Source organism: Eurytemora carolleeae, unplaced genomic scaffold (assembly GCF_000591075.1).
Source record: "Eurytemora carolleeae unplaced genomic scaffold, Eaff_2.0 scaffold356, whole genome shotgun sequence".
Lineage (NCBI taxonomy): Eukaryota > Metazoa > Arthropoda > Copepoda > Calanoida > Temoridae > Eurytemora > Eurytemora carolleeae.
The window spans coordinates 188,512-209,781 of NW_019396250.1; the positions used below are offsets into that span (position 1 = coordinate 188,512).

The 21,270-nt window shown below is 30.3% G+C and overlaps 1 protein-coding gene across 2 annotated transcripts in view; it reads right to left on the reverse strand.

The window, feature by feature from the left end:
* Positions 1-7,783: 7,783 nt before the first annotated feature.
* The window catches only part of LOC111699365 (glycine receptor subunit alpha-3), a 49,764-nt gene continuing 36,277 nt past the window's right edge, over positions 7,784-21,270 (reverse strand). The window contains exons 10-17 of one of the 2 annotated variants that reach the window (XM_023470034.1): positions 20,952-21,041; positions 18,861-18,962; positions 16,323-16,354; positions 15,800-15,882; positions 12,368-12,473; positions 9,615-9,687; positions 8,608-8,696; positions 7,784-7,980 (exon numbers count right to left, since the gene is read on the reverse strand). In XM_023470034.1, the coding sequence (XP_023325802.1) occupies positions 7,864-7,980; positions 8,608-8,696; positions 9,615-9,687; positions 12,368-12,473; positions 15,800-15,882; positions 16,323-16,354; positions 18,861-18,962; positions 20,952-21,041 (692 nt within the window). In that variant the 3' untranslated portion in view covers positions 7,784-7,863. Of the gene's footprint in view, positions 7,981-8,607; positions 8,697-9,614; positions 9,688-12,367; positions 12,474-15,799; positions 15,883-16,322; positions 16,355-18,860; positions 18,963-19,415; positions 19,518-20,951; positions 21,042-21,270 lie in introns of both variants that reach the window. The other variant, XM_023470035.1, reaches the window with a different exon arrangement.

Sequence of the window (21,270 nt, forward strand, 5' to 3'; positions counted from 1 at the left end):
TGCTTTGCTCTGAAGCCATACTGATGTTCATAAAGTAGTTTAAATTTATTCAAATATTTCATAATTTGATTTGCTGCCACTTTTTCTAAAAGTTTTAAAAACAAAGAAAGCTAACTTATAGGCCTATAATTTGTAAAATTATCCGTTTCCCCAGCCTTGAAGATTGGGACGATTTTTGCAGTTTTAAGAGTGGTAGGAATAAACCCAGTTTCATATCTCTAATTGGATAATGAGATAGATGTTACCGCCATGCAATTTCTATTAGTTTAGAATAGACACAAAACACATGACTGAACCCTTTTTGGATCAGGGGCTAATGGACCGGCATACACAGTTGTGCCTATTTGCCGGAGAAATATTGGGTTTGGCTCCGGGAGTATGATTTGGCGTAAGACGACATTGTACGGAGAAATGTTGTAAGGTTTATGGTCTACACTAATGTTTTTAAGATGTATCCTATAAATACAAAATCTTAATCAAGCTAAAATTTCCAAGTTTTTTTGACGATCACTAACAATCGTTAACGACGACCCTTCATTAACGATCGTTCACGGCGGATATGGTAAATAAACGATTGTTTCTAAAAACGATTAAAAACCCACCCAGCACCCACTCCCCGTAGCTCCACATAAAAATAAAAACAATAACGGGATTGTGAATAAAAACAATTCCCTTTAAACAGTTTAGATATTCACACGTACAGGTGTCGCAACCCCGACTTATGAAAATGTTTAAATGATAAATATTTCCGTAAATTCTAAAGTAGTCCACATTTTGAATTTTAACAATAGTCGTCATATATTAACTAATTATAAAGGGTTTCAAGGCGTTATCGGTAAATGCTCATGTTTTTTGGAACACCTTGTAAGTTGTACATATGTTGCACATATTTTAAATATTGGAGAAAGAGTTAAATTTATTGAAGTATCGAATTTTCAGAGATGTATAAGCTGTTTCCTCTAAAATACTTTTCCATGGGATATTTGAAAATATAGTGTGTGCCAACGTGCCAATGGAGAGATTACTGATAGAGTCGTTGTCGGACAGAGCGTCCCATATCATATTATATTATCTCCAAGTTTTAACGCCAAAAAACCATAATACTCGAAAATCCTAGAATTTTCCGTAAGAAAAATTCTTAAATTAGGCTTATTTAAGTTTTTAAAATTATTCATTTTTCTTAAATTATCTGATTAGTCCCGAAAATCAATTTTTTGACCGATTAACGATCTAATATGATGTGGGACACCCTGTATGTATATTTATACATTGAAGACAGCCTTTTGATTTGTACCCCAAGCTTTCAAACAGCATGGATACACATGAAAATGGAAACAAAGAGAAGCCGTCAATTAAAAGATTCCTTTGTTTATTTGTAAACATGTAACTCGAAAAAAAATTTAAATAGAAAGTCGTCTTCATTGTATTATTATAAACGCCGACAACTGTAGATGGCAGATGCAGTCACTGTTCTCAAATTGATATTTTATAATCCATGGAAATTCAGGAAACTTTGGTTTTTAATTACCCTATCTTTTTGGGAGGAGGGGGGGGGGTAAGCTCCCTATTATCCCCTTACTTGGAATCTTTTTTGATGTTGTTGTTGATTTGTTGTTGTGCTCTAGCTCATTAAATTTTTAACGTTTTTAAATCTAAATTCAGCATTAAATTTCCAAGAGACAGAAGAATTTTAACCGCGTCACTGGTCCTCCAAAAACTGTTTCTAAATTCTAATTGAGCACCGGCTCAAATCTTGAAACACTGAAAACAATTTCAAGCGAAACAAAACATGTTTGAACCGAGTCTTGTATTTTAGCCGCGCCTCAAATTCTTTAGATTCGGCCTCCTAGTCCTAGGTATGTTCCCGCCGAGACATTTGTCCGATGATTCTTATAAATGGGACAATTGTTCAATGGAACACAGTTGCACACTGTATTTGAAATTTTCCAAGATCTACCCAATACTCGATATTTTGTTTTCCAATACAAGCCTATTCTATATAGTTATCTTACAGCTAGGGCATACCATTAAACTGATTATTTATTCCTTTTTTTGGTTCAGTATTAATGTTCGCAGGGAACGAAACGTTTCGCGAAAAATTGAGAAAATATTTGTTTGTTTCGTATTTCGCGAAAAAATATTTTTGCAAAAACCATAGGGGTTTAAATTTTATTATGTTTTTTTTGATTTTTTTCAAATACCATTTTTTCCGCAAAATTTCTGCATTTCTTATTTTGCGAAAGTTTCGCATTTTTTCGCGAAACAGATTGAAGTGGAATAAATTTTCAAATGTTTTCAAAGTACCCATTTTTTTCGAATTACTTAAGTTGGATCGGTATTTTCCAAACATAGGACCCATAACAGTTAATTGTCCAAAATTTAAAGCAAAGTCGATTTTGGAACCTTTTTAAAATAAATCATGGAGTTTGTCCGAGTTTAATGATTTTAAGCCGCGTCTCAAATCCCCCCAAAAACCGGTTTCAATTGAGCGTCGGCTTAAATCTTGAAAACTTGAATACAATTTTGAGTGGAACCAACCATATTTGAGCCCCGGCTTAAATTAAAGCCGCGGCTCAAATTATTTAAATTCGGCCTGAGGGCATTTATTAATATATAGAGTTGGATAAGCTGAACTAACTGCTGACCTAACTGCTGAGTTAAGATTAAGATTAAAATATCCAGCTCAGAAGAAATAATTGAACTAGCTGTATTAGTATAATATTTAATTTAAAAAGTTTTTTTAAGTTTATTTAATCTTCGAAATACATAATGATGTGTATGGTACCTTTATATTTAAAGAATAACGAGAGAAAACTTTATTTGAATTATATCATTACATGCAGATATAACTATAATAGATATAGCTAGAAATACAATTAAAATTTAGCTTAAGTGAAAATGTAAATAAATAAAAGCTGTTACAAACATTTTTTACAAATCATACAAAAAATCTATTTTTATAGCACACATTGTGAACATTTGAGGCCGCAAAGGTCTACAATTTTTTCAGCAAGTCATAGGTTCAATTCAAAAAAAGGATACAAATTTTAGGATTTTAAATTCCTAGTGATCCTAAATCAAAAAGTGGCGTGTCTGATTCACAACCGTGCCCTTTAAACTTAATTATGTCCAGACATTTTTCTTTATTCAGGATGTTCCAATAAACATGGGAATTAAATTGTATATCGTCTTTGTTCCATGCAGGATAATTTCGTAAATACATTTAACACCGAAAACTACTTATAGTCTCGCGATTTTTAAAATGTGGTTTACCATTATTTTCATCTTCAAAATCAACGCGCGGAGATATCAAGAAATTTGTCCAGATTTCAGTGAATTAAAAATTAACAAAGCTGTTTAAATAAGCTACAGAGATACGGAGAGTAGGTAATTTGGAAATCAGATATGACACATCATCTACCAAATTTTTTTTTTAAATTAAAATAAAAATAAAAATTAAAATTAAAGCTATTGTTTTATAATATTTTTAGGAATTTGGAAAAAGATTATTTTTAAAAGTACAAAACAAAAGATTGCTTATTCAGTGGCTGAGGGTTCTAACTATATGTAACCTTGTCCCTATGGATGTTATTTGTGCTCTAATAGGTTTAGGATTACAATGATGGTGATACACCTTCTCTCCTTACAAAATTAACAATAAATGTTAAAAGTTGAAATAAGAACTGTTTTTATGCTGAAAGGAAGAAATACTTTTATTGTAAAAAAAATAAGCAGTTTAGTGGAAAGATAATATTACCAAATTTTGTTAAGTTTCTTTATTTTATAATTTAATCCTAATATGTAGAAGTTATGAATCCCCTCCCACCATCTTTTTGAAGTAGTAAAAAAATTACTCATGAAAACAAGTTTATATATTTATATATATATATATATATATATATATATATATATATATATATATATATATATATATATATATATATATATATATATATATATATATATATATCTATTTTCAAGGGCTTTTATGTATCATATGAATTCAATAAGCTTGTGTCGAACTAAACTATGCAAGAAGTCGTCTTCTAAATGTATTGTTTTATGAGACTCCTTGTGTATCCATTCAACAACGAGTGTTTAAGAAAAATCTTTAAGTAGTCTTGTCTAAACTTTAGCAATTAATGTACTGTTTTCAGGGGTGGGGGTTGCTATACGCAATTTTAAGGTTAACGCATAGGGCATTGGCAAAAAAAGATTGTTTTGTGTCTAGGAAGCTACACAAGAGTATTTTCATATTACTTTGTGTTCATAAAGTTTGATCATAATCTTGGAGTTTATAATTAACAAGTTTGCTATGATTTATGTTGTTCTTGATACCAGAAGTTAAATTAGAATTTGAAAAATATACTTAAAATTTTATAAACTTCATAGAACAGGAGGATTTATCAAATTAGATTATCTAGGATTACAGTAGTCGGCGAATATATCAATATAAAGAAGACGACTGTTTAATAATAATGCTTTGATCCCTAACAAGCCTTTTTTAAACTAAGTTAAATTAAATCTAAATTGAATTAAATTAAGTGTATTTTGTAAACAAAGAGAAACTGTTATTTGACAACTTCTGTTTGTATACATGTTTATGTCTAAAATAGAAAGAGTCTTCATTACTGATATATATAATGGGAAAGATTATACACGTTGTATAACTTTTAAGATTTTATGATGAATAATGACCTTGGCTTTGACAACACACCAGAACAAATAAACACACAAATTATACAATAGAAATATGCTGATGATACAACAAAAATCTTGTTTATATATTGAAAAGTATATCCCTTAAATTACAAAACACTGTAAGATAGTCTTTCTTTTTTAGATTGGACTTTTTCTATAATCTACTCAAAATTTTACGTTTATTTTTTAGAATGGCATTTTCAAATTAGCAAGAGGACTCAGTTAATCCGTCTGCTCAAAGTCTGCATTAAATGTATTAAAATGAAAAATTATTAAATTTAAATAATAAGAGGAGCAAACTTAAGTTACTTAGGCTTCTCTGGGATATCTTTGTTTTAAGATTGGTTGCGAATTTGCTGAATATGATCTGTTTAAACCTACTATTTTATACAAAATTCGGTATATGTATACCGATTATTGTGTAAATTTGGAATTTTTTTTATTAATTTCTTGAGATAGGAACCTCAGATAGATGTCACAAGGGTTTCGACCAATTCCTAGGTAAGTTAGGCTTCAGCTTATACCCCCTTTCATTTTTCCTTTACAGTCCCTTTAAGGGCCAAAAAACTACACATTCATATATTTTCTAAAAACTGAAAATATGGTTTTTAATTTGAGTTTTGTTACAAATCTTGTTTCCTACAAGGGAAGCAAGAATTGTACATAGATTAAAACAAAACTTTATCTTCAGCTTGGTGCACTGAAAGAAGGAGCCCCTCGTGGGTATACAAGCCATGCACAATGATACCGGTTTTTTACTCGACCAGATGTGAGGACTGGATTGGGAGATTCCTCTTAAGAGAGCTTTCAGGGTTCACAACTCCCTATTTTGCATAAGGGGTGCAATTTTGGGTTTTCCTCATTCCCCAAACTCGGAAAGAGTAGAACAAAGAAGGACAACAGGGAGCAATATTTGGAAAAACCTAAAAGTGTAAAAACAAGAAACAAGAAGCAATAAGAAAAAGGAAAATTAAACAGAAAAAAGTGGAAGGGAAATCTCTTAACAGTAGAGATGGGGGCTTAGAATACCTCCCCCCTCCATGGATAAAGCACGCCCCCACCTCCAGGTCTGGAAAAACACTGACACAAGCAACATGTGTAAACAGAGTAGAAAACTAAAACTGGAAACAGTATAAAAACAAGATAAACAAAAAAAAAAAAAACTTTTAACAGGAAAATTAGAAGGGGATTTGAGCTTCACACAATTTTTTTTTTCACCGATAGCGAATGAAGACAAGTACACAGTATGGCAGAGGTCCTATCCTCCCCCCCCCCTCTATGTATTCCTACTCGAAATAAAATAGATTGGAAAATGTGTAGAGCAGCTTACTCAAGCAAAATATGAAGGCAATTTAAGAGGAGAGGGTAGTGACCTTGCTCATCTCACCCCCCCCCCCCTTGGGCCTTCAAGAATTCAGAAGAGTTCTGAGATACAGGGTTTGGAAAAATAGTTCTTTTCTTGCAATTTGGCTAGCTGAAGGGACTTCCAAAAAATTCATTTCTTTTTATTTTCAAAATTAGCCGGAGTATGATTGAAGGATGGACGAGGGATGGACAATCAAGAAGAAAGAATGAAAAACAAGAAATATAGAAGTCTCAAAATATTTCCATCTGATATCATATCAAAAATCGAAAACATTGTAAAATTTGATTTAAATAAATTATTAAAGTTAAAAAAATTCTATTAAGCAAGCAATTCTAGATTTAAATAAAAAATTGACAAAGTTTTTTTTGTTGGCAAAAATAATATCTTCAGAAATTGGCAATTAATATTAGCTTACATTTTACATATGTACAATTTCTCAAACTAAAAGAATTATTGTACAGTAGATTTGTTGTACAATAATACTCAGAAAAAAGTTGCATTGATAATTTGGAAATATAATTTTTGTGAATATTAATTTTACAATTTTTTTATTTAATTGAATTGTATTTTGGATTTAAGTTTGATGTTAAAACTTTAAAATAAAAATATTTTGTTTACTTAGCTCAACATTTCACTTAATTTTATCTGAAAGAGAAAGTCAGAACTTATGATAGAAACATGTTTTAGCATTCTCAAAATTCATTAAATTATTAAATACTTAGAGTATAGATGATTATTATGATTAATTTAAGTTAAGTAGATGATTAAATCATTAAATCATTAGAATTGAAGTAGATGATAAATGGTGTTCTTTTAAGCTAGACAGTTTTTTAACAACACTTTCTCCATCTTTCTTGAATTTTTTTCAATCTGTGAAAATATTTAGATAACTTAAATATGAAAATTTTATATTGTAACAAGCTGCAATTTTTAAGTTCAAGAATGCACAAAAAGTTTTTCTGTAAAGTTTTGCAATTTTAATCAGATCCCTGGTGTTTAATTTTGCTTGCACCGCGGGGAAGTCTTCTTGAATATAATAATCTATACTTTTGGTCAAAATTTTAAAACTATCCTATTATTGGCTGCCTGTGAAACCTTCATACTAAGATGTAGCTTGATGAAAAGAACTGTTTTCGCGTATTTTCGGCATGAATCTTTGCAGATTTTACAAAAAATACAGCGAATAACAGTAACAATAGAACACTGGCTAGCCAGCAGTAAACAGTAAATAGTTTAACAATTATGATTGCTATTTACTGTGCAACTAAGTTTATTTAATGTAAGATATAATATAATATAAAGTTATTTCTTGAGTAAGTTACTGGCATCTCTACATAGAACTTTGTACATTTAATCACAACAGTCACTTTTTACCAAACTCAAAACAGAGTGTTAATAAACAACAAAAAAGGTAAATATAGACAAAAAAATTCTCAATGTCTGTTTTTTATTATGTTTTGGTTTCAATTTTTTTAAAAGGTCAGATAAAGTGCTTTCCACGAAATCAAACTTTCTCATCTCTATATCTTAACAACCTGATGGTTTAAACCTTTTATATTTCAAACTCTAACTATTTGATCTAACAAAATTCACAGTATGAAATATCAAAAGTCTACTACATCGGGTGGCAAAGATATAGTGATTAAGAATTAGAATTAGCGGCAAAAATAATTTTCTTAAATTTTACTTTTACTTTTATATTTCACTAACTAATTGGCTTTAGTGAAATAAAAATAATTTTTAAACTGGTTTTATATATATACTGATAAAGATGGTTGAATTGATTGATTGTGAATTTATGGGCTCAAGGGAAGCAACTCATCTAAATACGAAGAGTTATATGATCCTTGATTGAGAGATTGAACTGTAGAGTTAGATTCGGATTCTCCTGAAGCATCTAGCTGAAACTCTTCCTGAACATGAAAGGGAATTTAGGTGTAATGTAAAGGGGATGTCCGATTTACAACGAAACCCTAGTAAAAATAGTGAGTTTTTGCCATAAACTCTAATTACCTAATTCTTATATCTTTGCAACCCAATGTCCTATAGACCTTGGATATTTCAAACTATGAAGTCTTTTAGATCACATAATATAAGTTTGCACAGATATAGGGATTTGAAAACTCAGTTTCTTTATCTGATTTGATCAATTTGTCGCGTTAAAACTGTGCATGTGCATCCTTTTTTAAAGTTCTAATAAAAATATCTAATTTCTGCGACGGTTAAATATTAGTTTACGATATAAAACACGTTGCATTATAAAAGTGTTAACCGCTACAAGAGTTTCGACGGATATAGTACTGATAACTTGTCCTTTATAAGTCTCAGGTAACATTGTGAATTGAACATAACACTTAACAAATGATAAGTCATTTTAACTTTTATTTCCAGTGCCTTGAAACACTTTTTAAACCCGAAAATAAGGTTTAAATTTAAAATGAAATTAAATTAAAATAAGGTTTTAAAATTTCAACTTCAATTAACTAGCCTCTCATTGGCTAATTTTGAGTAGTTCAGCTAATTAAAATATATTGAATTACCTGAACTATAATAAGATAGTAGAGCCAGTATATTATATTGAAGACTGTGAACCCAAGAGGGAAAATCATGCGTGACACCTCATCTATCCCTGGGTAGAAATTATCCATAATCAAACATTCTCTAATCTTGATATTACGGACTTTAAAAGTCAGATTGACAAGAAGAAGAGCAACTGTTAAAGGTATTTGCCTAGCAACAGCATAAAATACTCAAAATAATGCTTAAATATCGTCTTATCATTCCACAGTTTTATGGGTCTCACTGTATTTCAGAAACTATACAACAAATCTTTATATCTTTGTGAAGTAGAATTTTCTTCTATGGATATAATCTGTCCCAGAGCTGTACATGCCGAGAAAACAATGGAATAAGAAGACTTATTAAAGAAATATATTTTAGTATAGCAAGCACCACATAGTCATAGGTTTAATATCTATAATTGAGTGATTTGGTCTCCAGGGTTAAATCTAATACCTCCATAAAGTGATCGGCGATTAATACAATGAAGACAATTTTTTGATTCATGTTTTGATTTTTAACAAGCTTTATCCTAATTACAAGTTAACAAGCAATCACAACTTTTCTTTGTTTTCATGTTTTTGTGTATCAAAGCTTGATATAAATTAAAATTGTAATCGAAAGTTGTCTTCATTATTGTGATATACAGGGAGTCCCATATCATCTATCTAGCATTTTCTGGAAATAATTTCCATTACCCTTATTATTTTTTTCAAAATGATTCATTCTTCTTACATTTTCTGTCCCCAAATCGTAATAAAGACCTATTGACGCGGTCTAATTTGATTTGGGACACCCTGTATGCAGTACTGAGACAAGATTAATATCTCAATCATTTTGACATTACAAAACTGACATACCGCATTTTGTCCCATAATTGGGGTGAAACATTTTAAGATTATCGAAACATATAAAACTTTCAAGTGCATTAACAAAATTAGCAAGGAAATTAATTTGAGATAAATTGCAATACTAAAATTAGCACAACCTGTTGCAAACTTTCTCCAACAATTTGCAGATGCAAGAGCAGTGGCAACCGGATCCTCATGCCTAGGGTCCTCCTGTAATAATCAATTAAAGGGACCGCTGACAATTGTCGTATATATCAATACAATACAGATGTTTTTTATTTCAATTTTAATTTCTACCAAACTTTTTATGGATACACAATAAAATTGTAAGTTGTTACCCCTTAGTTCGAAAAAAACCTTGTTAGAAATTTAAATTTAAATAGAAAAGTCGTTTTTATTGTATTGATATAAACGCTGACCACTATAATTCTTCATTTATAAAATAGAATGTCTGATGCACTACCGGAGGATCAAGAAAAAATGAGACATCCTAGTTTTTCTCTATGAAAATGGATTATTTTGGTATCTCTATAGCGCAACTTAGACAACGAGACGACGGAGGAAAGTTATCAGAATTCAGAAAAATGACGATGGTACTTTTTTATTCAAATATTTTAAGACGATCCTAACCGAAGCTTTATTAAAAAAGTTTGTTTAGGTACATTTTGTTTCTTTAGCTTAAAAAAAGAGACGACAACAATTCCGCACAAAAAAGACTTTTCAACGTTTGACAACAACAAAAAAATTAAAAATTTGTCTCAAACAATCAAAGGTTAAAATAGCAAATGTTTGTATCATCAGGTTGTGGAGATATTTTGCTTTCAACTAAAGTTGTGTAGTAAAGTTTCTTACTGACGATGTGCTCCAATGTGCGAGAAATGTCGTCTTCAAAGCAATGGACACTTAAATAGAGGGCCGTCTCATTTTGTACCCGCCAACTGTCCCATAAACTGTGACGTCATGGGAAACACATTTCCCCGTACAATAGAGTTCATCGAGATTAGAGAGTAAGTAACCTTAGACAAATAGATTTTGAGAAGTGTAATCAATTCCTCTAAACTGCATTATTAGTATTCCATAAAAAACTCAAATAAAATTTGTTGATATTCATGATGCTTGTTGTTAATCTCCCCAACAGAAATCTTAAACCAGCATAACATAACATTACATAGTTTCTTTTGTCCTTACAATTTAAAAAAAAAATGGCGTCTTCCAAGACTCTTTGAACTTTAGAGAAACATAATTAAATCGGGCAAATATTTGTATATTCTTTTAGATATATTTTCTTTTTGATATTTATATTCTTTTGAAATTTCAGAGATAAAGAATATTAAGATTCAAGAAAGAACTTTAGATTTAGATTTTTTTTACATATCAATTTCATTTATGAAAAGTAATCATCAAACCTAAACTGGATTTTCAAATCTAGCAATTTAAAGTATAAAGTAGAAACCACAATTTATTGCAGGATATTTGAATATTTGCACAGTAAACTTTATGCAATTTAAGCATTAATAAACAAATAAAACATTACAAATTATTACACAAGTCATAAAATTGTAAAAACTACAAAATTAAGTGAGTATCAGGATCTTTTAAAAATCATAATTAAAATGCTAAAATTACGAATGGAACAATTGCCTCAAATTTTTAATTTGTAAACCTTAAACATTTACAATTTAGTGAGGTAATCCGAAATATTGACTTCAGACTTTTTACTAAGTTAAGCAGAATTCAGAGTTTGAAATTTCACTAAATCTATGAATACACTAGGCTTTCAGGGCGCTTCGCGCCCATCTTCTATTTTAATTGTCAACATTTTCTCCTTATATGCATATTGTACAACAAAAACAACGAAAAATTTCGCGGATTTGAAAAAGAATTAGTGGATTTTTAATACTATCAAAATTCGAATTTTGTCAGAGGCAAATTTATGAGTATTCGTTAATTCATAAACCTTCAATGGGGTCATGCGAGATACCACACAAAATTTGGACCCGATCGGTTCAGCCGTTTGGACGTTTGTTGTACACATGCAGCTTAACAGACACCCAGACAATCAAAGTATATATATAAATTGTGTCACAATGGACTATAGGGTCTGTTACGCGAGCCATGCTGCGTGTAGAAAGTCTGCTTGTCACCCCTGGGTATTTCTGAGTTCTCCCTGAAGATCTGTACGGAATGTATTGTGAAAGAACTAGTTTAGGAACTGTTTACAGTCCGACTGCGCAGACGCAAGATTTCTCGCGGAGTAGTAGTTATATTTATATTCAGTATATGTTTATTCGTTTTGCAAGTATTTTCCGTGTTCAGAATTCTGGGATCACCGTGGTAATTATTTTATATATATCTATGTTTATCGGTTGATTCTAGTATGATTGATGATTATGTATTCGTTTATTGGTTCCTAGCCACAGTTTTTTAATGCCTGAGTGGATTATTTGTTATAATTGTATGATTTTCACTCAAAGCTTTTTCTGTGGGTTTATTAAATTTGTTTAGATTGAAGGCTCAGAGAAATAAACGTTCGGAACCTTACTATCTTCCTTTTTATTATGAAGAGCGTTGAGAGAAGGGAGTCTTACGATCAAATCCTGAGAAATACCAAACGGTACATATATTAGGTCTTTAGGGAAATCGCTAAGTAGCGAAACAGGGTCAATTTGAATTTGAACCAGAACGACCCCTTATAACATCCATATAGTGACGCGCAGCAAGTACCGACCCAACTCAGTTTCATTTTATTGGCGCAGCCATACTTTTTACAACCAGGCCTATCGTAGGCCTATTTAACCTACCCTACATAGTGTAGTTTATAGTGCGTGTTAGACATTTTGTGAATTGCATTTTCTTGTGTTAGTTATGGTGCTTTAGTTTTCATATTTACCAATTCTATCATGACGCATTTGTCTCCATTTTCAGTTTTCTTGGAGGTTTGGACAGGACACGGACTGGTTACGGTTGGGTAACGGTGATTCACTTTTCCCTTCGTCCTAAGATATAAAATATTAGTCAAGTAAAAAGTAAAAATCAACAGTTGGAGCCAGGATGCGAGATTCAGAGCTTGTTTATTGGGGCCTGGATTGTTGTGTTGTGGGATTCTCAGGTCGGTCGGCAAAGCCTGTGGTTTCAGACCATCTTGCGGTGGTTCATGGTGGCACTGCACTCCCTCCCTCAGGTTACATATTAAATTTATGGAGTAATATACTTTGATATTGAGTCGATTATCTACTGTCAGGGATTGGGCATTGTTGATTTAACCAATATATAAATAGATCTTATCAGTAACATATTACATAGTTTGGTATTTTGGTCAAATTTATGACATGGATTTATATGGTCAATTTTATTGACGAGGACATTAACAAATATTTGCAAAAATTCATCGAAAAATATTAACAATAGTTCTAGAAAAAATTACAGTTATATATCCATGCGCCTTCCATTTTTTTGCAAAGTTTTCTGTATGGTTTCCCTTATAATATCATTTTGAAATGAAAAAATAACCATACATTTTTAAATTTGAATGAAGGAAGTAAATGGAAAATTTAAAAATGCAGTTTTAATTTCCAAGATCAAAGAAAATTTAAAAAGAAGAAAAAAGCTTTTTATAAGATTAATTAACTAACCTTCGTTTTCAGAAAAAATAAAGGGTTAAAACTAATTAAAAGTGAATAATTTGAACGTTTTACAAACAAAAATTAACATATTACTCGCAACACCTAGTACTTTCAGCACGCAAATTTTTATATTTATCAAATGATTTTTTTCAAATGATTCATTCTACTTACCCCTATCCCTGCTGGGGTACTTGAAAACTAGGATATGCTGAGGGNCCCTCTAAATCCCATGTTTGATATCCAAATATGACAAATGATACATCATTGGAAAGCTCTTATGCTCTACTTTTAGAGTCTGAAAAAAATTTGCAAGTTTTCAAAAAAATTTTTTTTTTTTGCAAAATCCTTCCATATAGTAAAATTGTTAGCAAACTGAAATGTCCAAAAATTGATAAAATATACATATTTGAAAAGCCCTTGACCATGCAATTTCAAATATGCAAAACATTTGCAAAATTTCAAAAAAAACCTGATGTGTAATAAAGAATAACACAAAAAAGTGCAGTTATTTCTTTTTGACTGGTTGTATGCAAATAATTTGCAAATATTTCTTTTCAAAACTTGTGCAACTTGTGCCCTACATTCAGTGCATTTAAGGGGGCGGAAACGTCATGTATGTGTTTCTGCGCCAAAAGAGTGTGTGTAAGTAAGTAAAACAGAACCGAAAGGTGTGAACTGCAAGTTTTATACAGTACATAAGAATCTCGGTATTTGTACAGTCTGGGAGAGTACATTTGTTTATTGTTAATTATTTACTTAAAAATAAGTTTAATATACATTTATACATTTAATATATTATTCATACATTTAAGTCAACACTATAAGCCAAATTTACATGCAAAGAATATAATTTGATTAAAGTTTACAATAAACTACTTGATATTCAAGCTTAATTATGATTGATGACATTGTTCTACAATTTCCTTGACTGTAGTCATGTTGTGCGATGTACCAAAAAGACTGTGCGTATGTAATAACGAACTCGTCTGCAAAGAAGTGTGACTGGCTTTCTCATGTCAGACCAGCGTCATTTCCTTTCCCTTTATTCCTATTCCCTGGTGCAATTACTGAGATTTAGGAATACTATTCTTCTTCTTATAAAATTCTCAGCGGCAAAACCCATAAACTGTTCAAGACGACATTTATTCAATTCTTCCGATGTATTCGATATGAATATATATATATGAATCTATGTAAGAAAGTCCCGGGGGAAAAAGTTTCTGGAAAAAAACCTGGAAATAAAAACTTTGGAAAAAAGTCCAAATTTTCTCAAGTCCTTGGGAAAAATGTCACTGGAAATAAAGTCCTGTGTTTTGGATTCATGGGACTTATTATCCTAAAGTAGTATGGGGGCTGCCAATAAAGTCTCAGGAAATAAGATCTCAGGAAAAAAATTCCTGGAGAAAATAAATCCAAGGAAAAGAAAAACCTAGAAAAAAAGGACTTTTTCCATTGTGAATCATGCATTTTCACTTGTTAGAGGACTTTTTTCCCGAGGATTTTTTTTTGTATAAAATCATACTGGAGCCAGAAAAAAAGTCCTAGAAAATAAAGTCTCGAATTGGTTGGAATTTATTTCCGGAGACTTTTTAATAAAAGGACTTTTTTCCACAGGACTTTTTTAGTGTGAAATTTTAGGACTTTTTTCCAGAAACTTTTTTTCCAAGGACTTTTTTGGCGGTCACCATATATATAGGGTTTAACTGTATTTTTTTATGAAGGGACAACTACCTATTTCTGATATATAATGACTAAAAGAGTGGAATGTTAGAAAATAATATTTTTGGAAAACTTTGATCAAGATCAGCTAAATATTTATGTTGCTTCAATATCCTATCAATTTTCCAGTAGATTACATTCATATTGGAATTGTTTCTCTCAAAACTTTGTAAGTCTCAATTTGACAATTTATTATTTTACAGATGGCTTTATATGACGATAAGGAAAGCTATAAATATATCAAGAATAAAATCAAATAAAATCAAATATAGGGATTTGTTTCAAAATTTGTTTTGATCATAATTCTTCATGAAAGCAAACTTAATAATCTAATGTATAAATTTTCCTCTAAAAATGCTTGAAAATTAAATCAAATTAGAACTAACTATAAAATTCTCACTGAAGTCACAAAAATGGCATAATTTTAACAGGATAAACTAAACGTTTGAATTATTTTAATACTTTAATTCAAAGTAAATATACTAGAGCTATTTAAATAGTACATATCATGATTTTGTATTCTCACTAATTACAACACTAAAATGACAGCAAAAAATTGCATGTATAAAAAATTTATATAATACATCCCCAATAATCAGGAGACTTTAATGACGACCTTAAACTTTATAAATATGCTAAAGGAATTGAGTCTTTGCCACAAACTCTGATTTTATAAACCAATGTCTTAGATCTGTGACTTTTCAAACTATGACCTCTGTTAGATCAAATAATATAAGTTTGAAATATCGAAGGTTAACGTCATTGGGTTCCAAAGATATAGGGATTAGAAAGAAAGAGTTTGTGACAAAGACTCAATTCCTTTGTCTCAAAGTCATTCTAATGTTTAGCTATGCAATTTGTATATAAATATAAAAATATATATAAACATACATACATACAGTTTACATTGCAATTTTCTTCCTTAAAACTGGTGAATTAGCTTGAATTTGATATCTATAGTTAGTTCAGTTTTGTATTACCTCCACGTGTAGTTGACAAATGTAAATTCTACCAGTGCAGCAAATACAAATGCAGTACATGTACCCATCCAGATATCAATGGCCTTAATAGAATGTAAGGATTGGCATTCTTTCATAAATGATTGTCACTTTAAAAATGTTTTTAATCTAGATTAATTTTTGGATTAACAAAAGGGATAGTTTTTACAAAGAATAAATTAAACATTAATTATATCTATTTATGTCATTGTAGTGGGTATTATTAAGTGAGTTTTTGCCGGGATTTTTACGCATGAGTTTTATTCAGTTTTACTCAAATTATTTAAAAGCAGGTCGATAAAGTTACTTAATCATCCTTTTGTAGGGTGATTAAGTAACTTTATCACCCTGCAATGAGACAAATTAGGCATGAAATTTGAAATTTGAATAGCAGGGTGAAAAAGTTACTTTTTTGCCCTGTTGTATAGGGTGATAAAGTTCACCCTACAACGGGAAATATTAGGTGTGATAAATTCGATCAAAATTGAATAAACTATTTAAATACCTTCACATAAGAAGTCTGAGGCACATTTGTTCCTAAAATTTATATAATATAAGAGCATTATTTCAAGTGGTGCCTCATTCCCAACCATATCCTTAAAATTTATATAATATAAGCATTATTTCAAGTGGTGCCTCATTCCCAACCATATCCTTAAAATTTATATAATATAAGCATAATTTCAAGTGGTGCCTCATTCCCAACCATATCCTTAAAATTTATATAATATAAGCATTATTTCAAGTGGTGCCTCATTCCCAACCATATCCTTAAAATTTATATAATATAAGAGCATTATTTCAAGTGTTGCCTCATTCCCAACCATATCCTTAAAAGCGTTGTCTGATCAAGTTTGATTTGAAAATCAATGTTTAATTTATAAATCTATTGTGACTTGCGTATTTTTACTGCGGGAAAACATGAAGAAATTCTCAAAATTAAACACTTTTAAATCTAGAAAAATGATAATATTATCCACATTATTGAAAAGATAAAGGTTTCCAGGGTACCATTGTGAATCGGGCAATGTTATCTTCGCATGGAGGGTCACTTGAAATTACATTTACAGTCCCTTTAAGAAAGAATAAGTTTTATTTTATTTTATTAATTTGATCGAATATTGAAGAAAGAAGAAATAAGCATTTACTTAATTGAATGAAAGAAAATGTAAAGAGGGGAGATATTTAATGCAAATCTAATGTAAGGTAAAATAAATAAGTAAAGAATTATCCATTGAATACAGGATAATTTTATTTAGAGTGAATCAATGAAAGCTTTTAATCAAGAAAATTATCAATAAAAATTGCAAAGATTCATCATGATTTGAATTCATATTCTAGAGATAACCAAACATGTGTTAATTACATTTATTTATCAAACTTAAAGGGAGTGTTCGCGAAAAATGAAAGGGGGTATAGGCTTAATGCGATAAAAAAGCGCTTTTGATCGCTACTAATCTTACTTCTCTCTGTTGCGTCTATAAGGAGAAAATTGTTAAAGACGACTAATACCGAAGAACGTAGTGTCCATACAAATTCAGAAAGATGCAACATGCGACTTAGACCGTAAAAAAAATCAATTTAATTTCAAACAAATCATTCAGATATTACAACATATAGTCATCGATTATCTTTCGCCACATTTGTATATAGTTGATTTTTCATAATATGTTTTAATTGTTATGATCTGAGAGTTACTTATAAAAACATTTATTCCTGTTTTGAGGATTTTTGGTAATGAAGACGACATTTTCAAATTTTCCAGGAATGTTCGAAAACAAGTTGCAAGCTAAATATTATTTTAAAAAATAAAATCAGAGCATATTATGAAAAATCAACTATATACAAATGTGGCGAAAGATAATCGATGACCATAGGTTGTAATATCTGAATGATTTGTTTGAAATTAAATAGATTTTTTTACGGTCTAAGTCGTATGTTGCATCTTTCTTAATTTGTATGGACACTACGTTCTTCGGTATTAGTTGTCTTTAACAATTTTCTCCTTATAGACGCAACAGATAGAAGTAAAATTAGTAGCGATCAAAAGCGCTTTTTTATCGCATTAAGCCTATACCCCCTTTCATTTTTCGCGAACACTCCCTTTAAAGTTTCTTTACACCAGTTTTCATTTAAACTTTTAACATTTTTAGATTTAGATTTTTTCCAGATTTTTATAAAACAAATTTATTGATACATGTATTTAATGCAGAATGCAGATAATCATTTTCTAATAGAAGATTTAAAAAAACAGGATTGTAAATTAGACATTTAACTGAAATAAAGGATTGAAAAATAGACATTAAATTGAATTAATTGGGAATAAAAATTGTTTATACATATTTCTTAATGTCAAATTAATTAACTAACAAATTCTGTGTGCTGAAAGTTTATTTTTCCATTCTGAAAGAAGATAATCTGAATGAATTTTTGGTTAGGATTAACATTTTAATGTTAGGGTTTCCATGTGGCAAAAAATCACAAAATTTGTATCATTCTTCTGCTATCTGTAACAACAAAAACACTGACAATTAATGTTTGTCAAATATTGCAAATGGAAATTCTTCGTTAACGCCAAAATTTGTTAACAGAGGCAAAACTTGGCATAATACAAAAATGCACAAAAGTTGAAATATTCAAGTTCTTATGAAATTTTATAGAGCCTTATGAAATCCAAAATGTAAATAACATATAAAAAGTAGGATGCTTATCACTTCCTGTAGGGGATACTGCAGTCATACAGGTAGGAATAGCTAATCAAATCATGGAATAAAAATATGGAATAAAAGAAAATAGAGATAAAGACACACCGGGATTGGGAATCAAATTTCCTGAATAGAGTATCTCAGGAAGATTCATTCTACATATTGGAAAACTTCTAATTATATCAGCCTGGATATTAAAATAATCAGCTTTATTACAATAAATTGTTCAGGCCATGTGATAAAAATACTGATACTTTAAAATGGTCAATTAATTTGTTAATGAAGGTTTTGAAAAAAATTAGGTCCGAGTGGTTCTCTAGGAATATAAAAAAGACTACCTGAAGCTTGGTTGGATATGGAAAGCAGAGTTATTACACCGAGGGATACCCTTCCGGGAACAGATTCTATATCCATCCAGAAACTAACCCAGGATATCCCAACTTTAACCAACCATTGCATCTTTTCTTATTCTTACTTAGTTTCAAATTAATATCTTACTCTCTTCCTTCCTTTTCATTTTGTATTACTCTATGACAAAACTGACAGGACATAAGAAATTAACAAAAGTCTTTTAACAGTGGGAAATTTAAAAGATTGGCAGTATGTCCATTTAATTTTGTATTTAGCTGGTCGGTTAAACATGGAGGAATTAAATTTAATTTAAATTTAATTCAAAGTAAAATTGATTGAAAGACAACACATACAGTATCTCTTACACTTGCAGTGACTCTCCAAGTCTTGGAGTCCAAGAGGAGTAGTTTTGGACAATTCTATTATATTCTTACCTGTTCACAGAGCAGAGTACATCTATACAGAGCAGTGTACACTATGACCTCATTTAAATTCACAGAGCAGAGTACATCTGTACTGTACACTACTTTATGAGTTCATACCTTGTCTTTGAGTAGAAATGGCAAGCAGTGTAACTCCTCCTAGAGTAACACGTGCTGGAACTGTCTCAACATCTATCCAGAAGGAAACCCAGGAAATAACAACTTCAAAAACTGTCATTGAACATCTACTTAACATGCTTAAACACAAGCCTGAAAGTGATACCAATTAAACACAGAAATAATGGTTTAATTCAACAATTATTTTATTTTGCTTATTTGTAGATGGTAAAAGTATTCCTGTGAAACATCCAGTGTTGAAGCAATAACCAGCAGATTAAAGCTAATGTCGCGTTTGAATTTAATTTAATTGAAACAATCTGAATGAACAAAACTTAACCTAATTTCTACAATCACTTTCAATGTAAGCTGGGTTGCAAAACTTACATAAACTAACTTTTTTCTTATTATATTATACATAATCTATCATTTATAAGTGTACCATGCTTAATGTATGAATACTGATATTCAAAACTACCCAAATCCCTGAATTCAGATAAATACTCAAATATTCTGTGCTGATAGTAAGTAACTGTAGCTAGAAATCTTTAAATATACAATTTGATGGCTGGGGCCTTGTTCTTTCTGTTCAATTTATTTTTCATATTTACTTTTACTTTTTTTTTACATTATTTACATATTATTTTTTTCTTTACTCTTGTTGGTTCTCCTTCCTTCTTCTTATTTTATATATTCTTTTATTTCTTTATTAATTTTTTTCTTGTTTCTTATTAATTCTTCTTACACAAATTCAATGATTTCTAGTTAAGATTGCTAACTGCAAAGTGTAAAAAATGTGGGTGTGTTTGTTAACTTAGGAATTTTGGCAATACAGGATTTGTAAAAATGCATCTCTATAACTGGAGAAACAGAAAAAGAAAACTTTTAAGCAGTTTCAGCCAACTGCCAAATATCATAAACAAAGATTACCTTTTCCCTAATATTTGAGCCTGAGGTTGAATTTCCAATAAAGGTAGCACAATTTGTGCTCATAAAGTTAGGCTAAAAGGTTGCAAAAATAGACATTAATCATTTTGAACTTTAAAGAGCTTCATTAGAATAAGCTGATGAATAGTAAATGATGATATTTGTGAAATTTTGCGCACAATTTTTAATTAAATTTTTCTGATAAGCAAGCAGTTTGAACTTGATGTTCCTATTAAATATTTTAAATGAGGGTAGGATATTTTTTATTGACAAATCAAACTCTATTCAGAAACTAATCAAAAAAAAAGAATTTTTTTGTAAATTTAGCCAAACTGTCTATCAATTTTAAACTACAAAATTCTATTGAAAGTGCCAAATCAAACTGACACATCCTTTAACCCTGCTAACTCTAAACAACCACCACAACAATGTGATTTAAACAGGTAAAAAAGTTACGTCTTTCCAAATAAATCAACCCTGACAAATTTTATGGTAATTAACTGTGTTTACTAAGTCACAAACTATTTTTCAACAATAATGCATCACTTCAATGGCTAGGAAGGGAGTCTCTACAATAAAATTAAAAACTTATGAAATGATGCAATGACTTCCCCATTAGCATTGATGGCAGATAGTTCTGAATAAGGTGAAAACTGATCGATCTCTTCATGTGGAATTTTGCCACCAAGCAGCTGTAGTTTCCTAAACATCAATATTAAATGTTAGATAATTAATTGAAAACAAAAATTTTTATTGCAAAAATATTAGATTATCAAATCCCAATTGATCAAAAATCTTTAAATGATCAAATAAATGTACGCTAAACAGGTAGGAAAACTATTTTTTCCAAAAATATCATACAATTTTACAATAAAGTTAATTCTATAGTTTAAGGTATGCTTAAACATATTTTACTGATTAAACTTCTGTA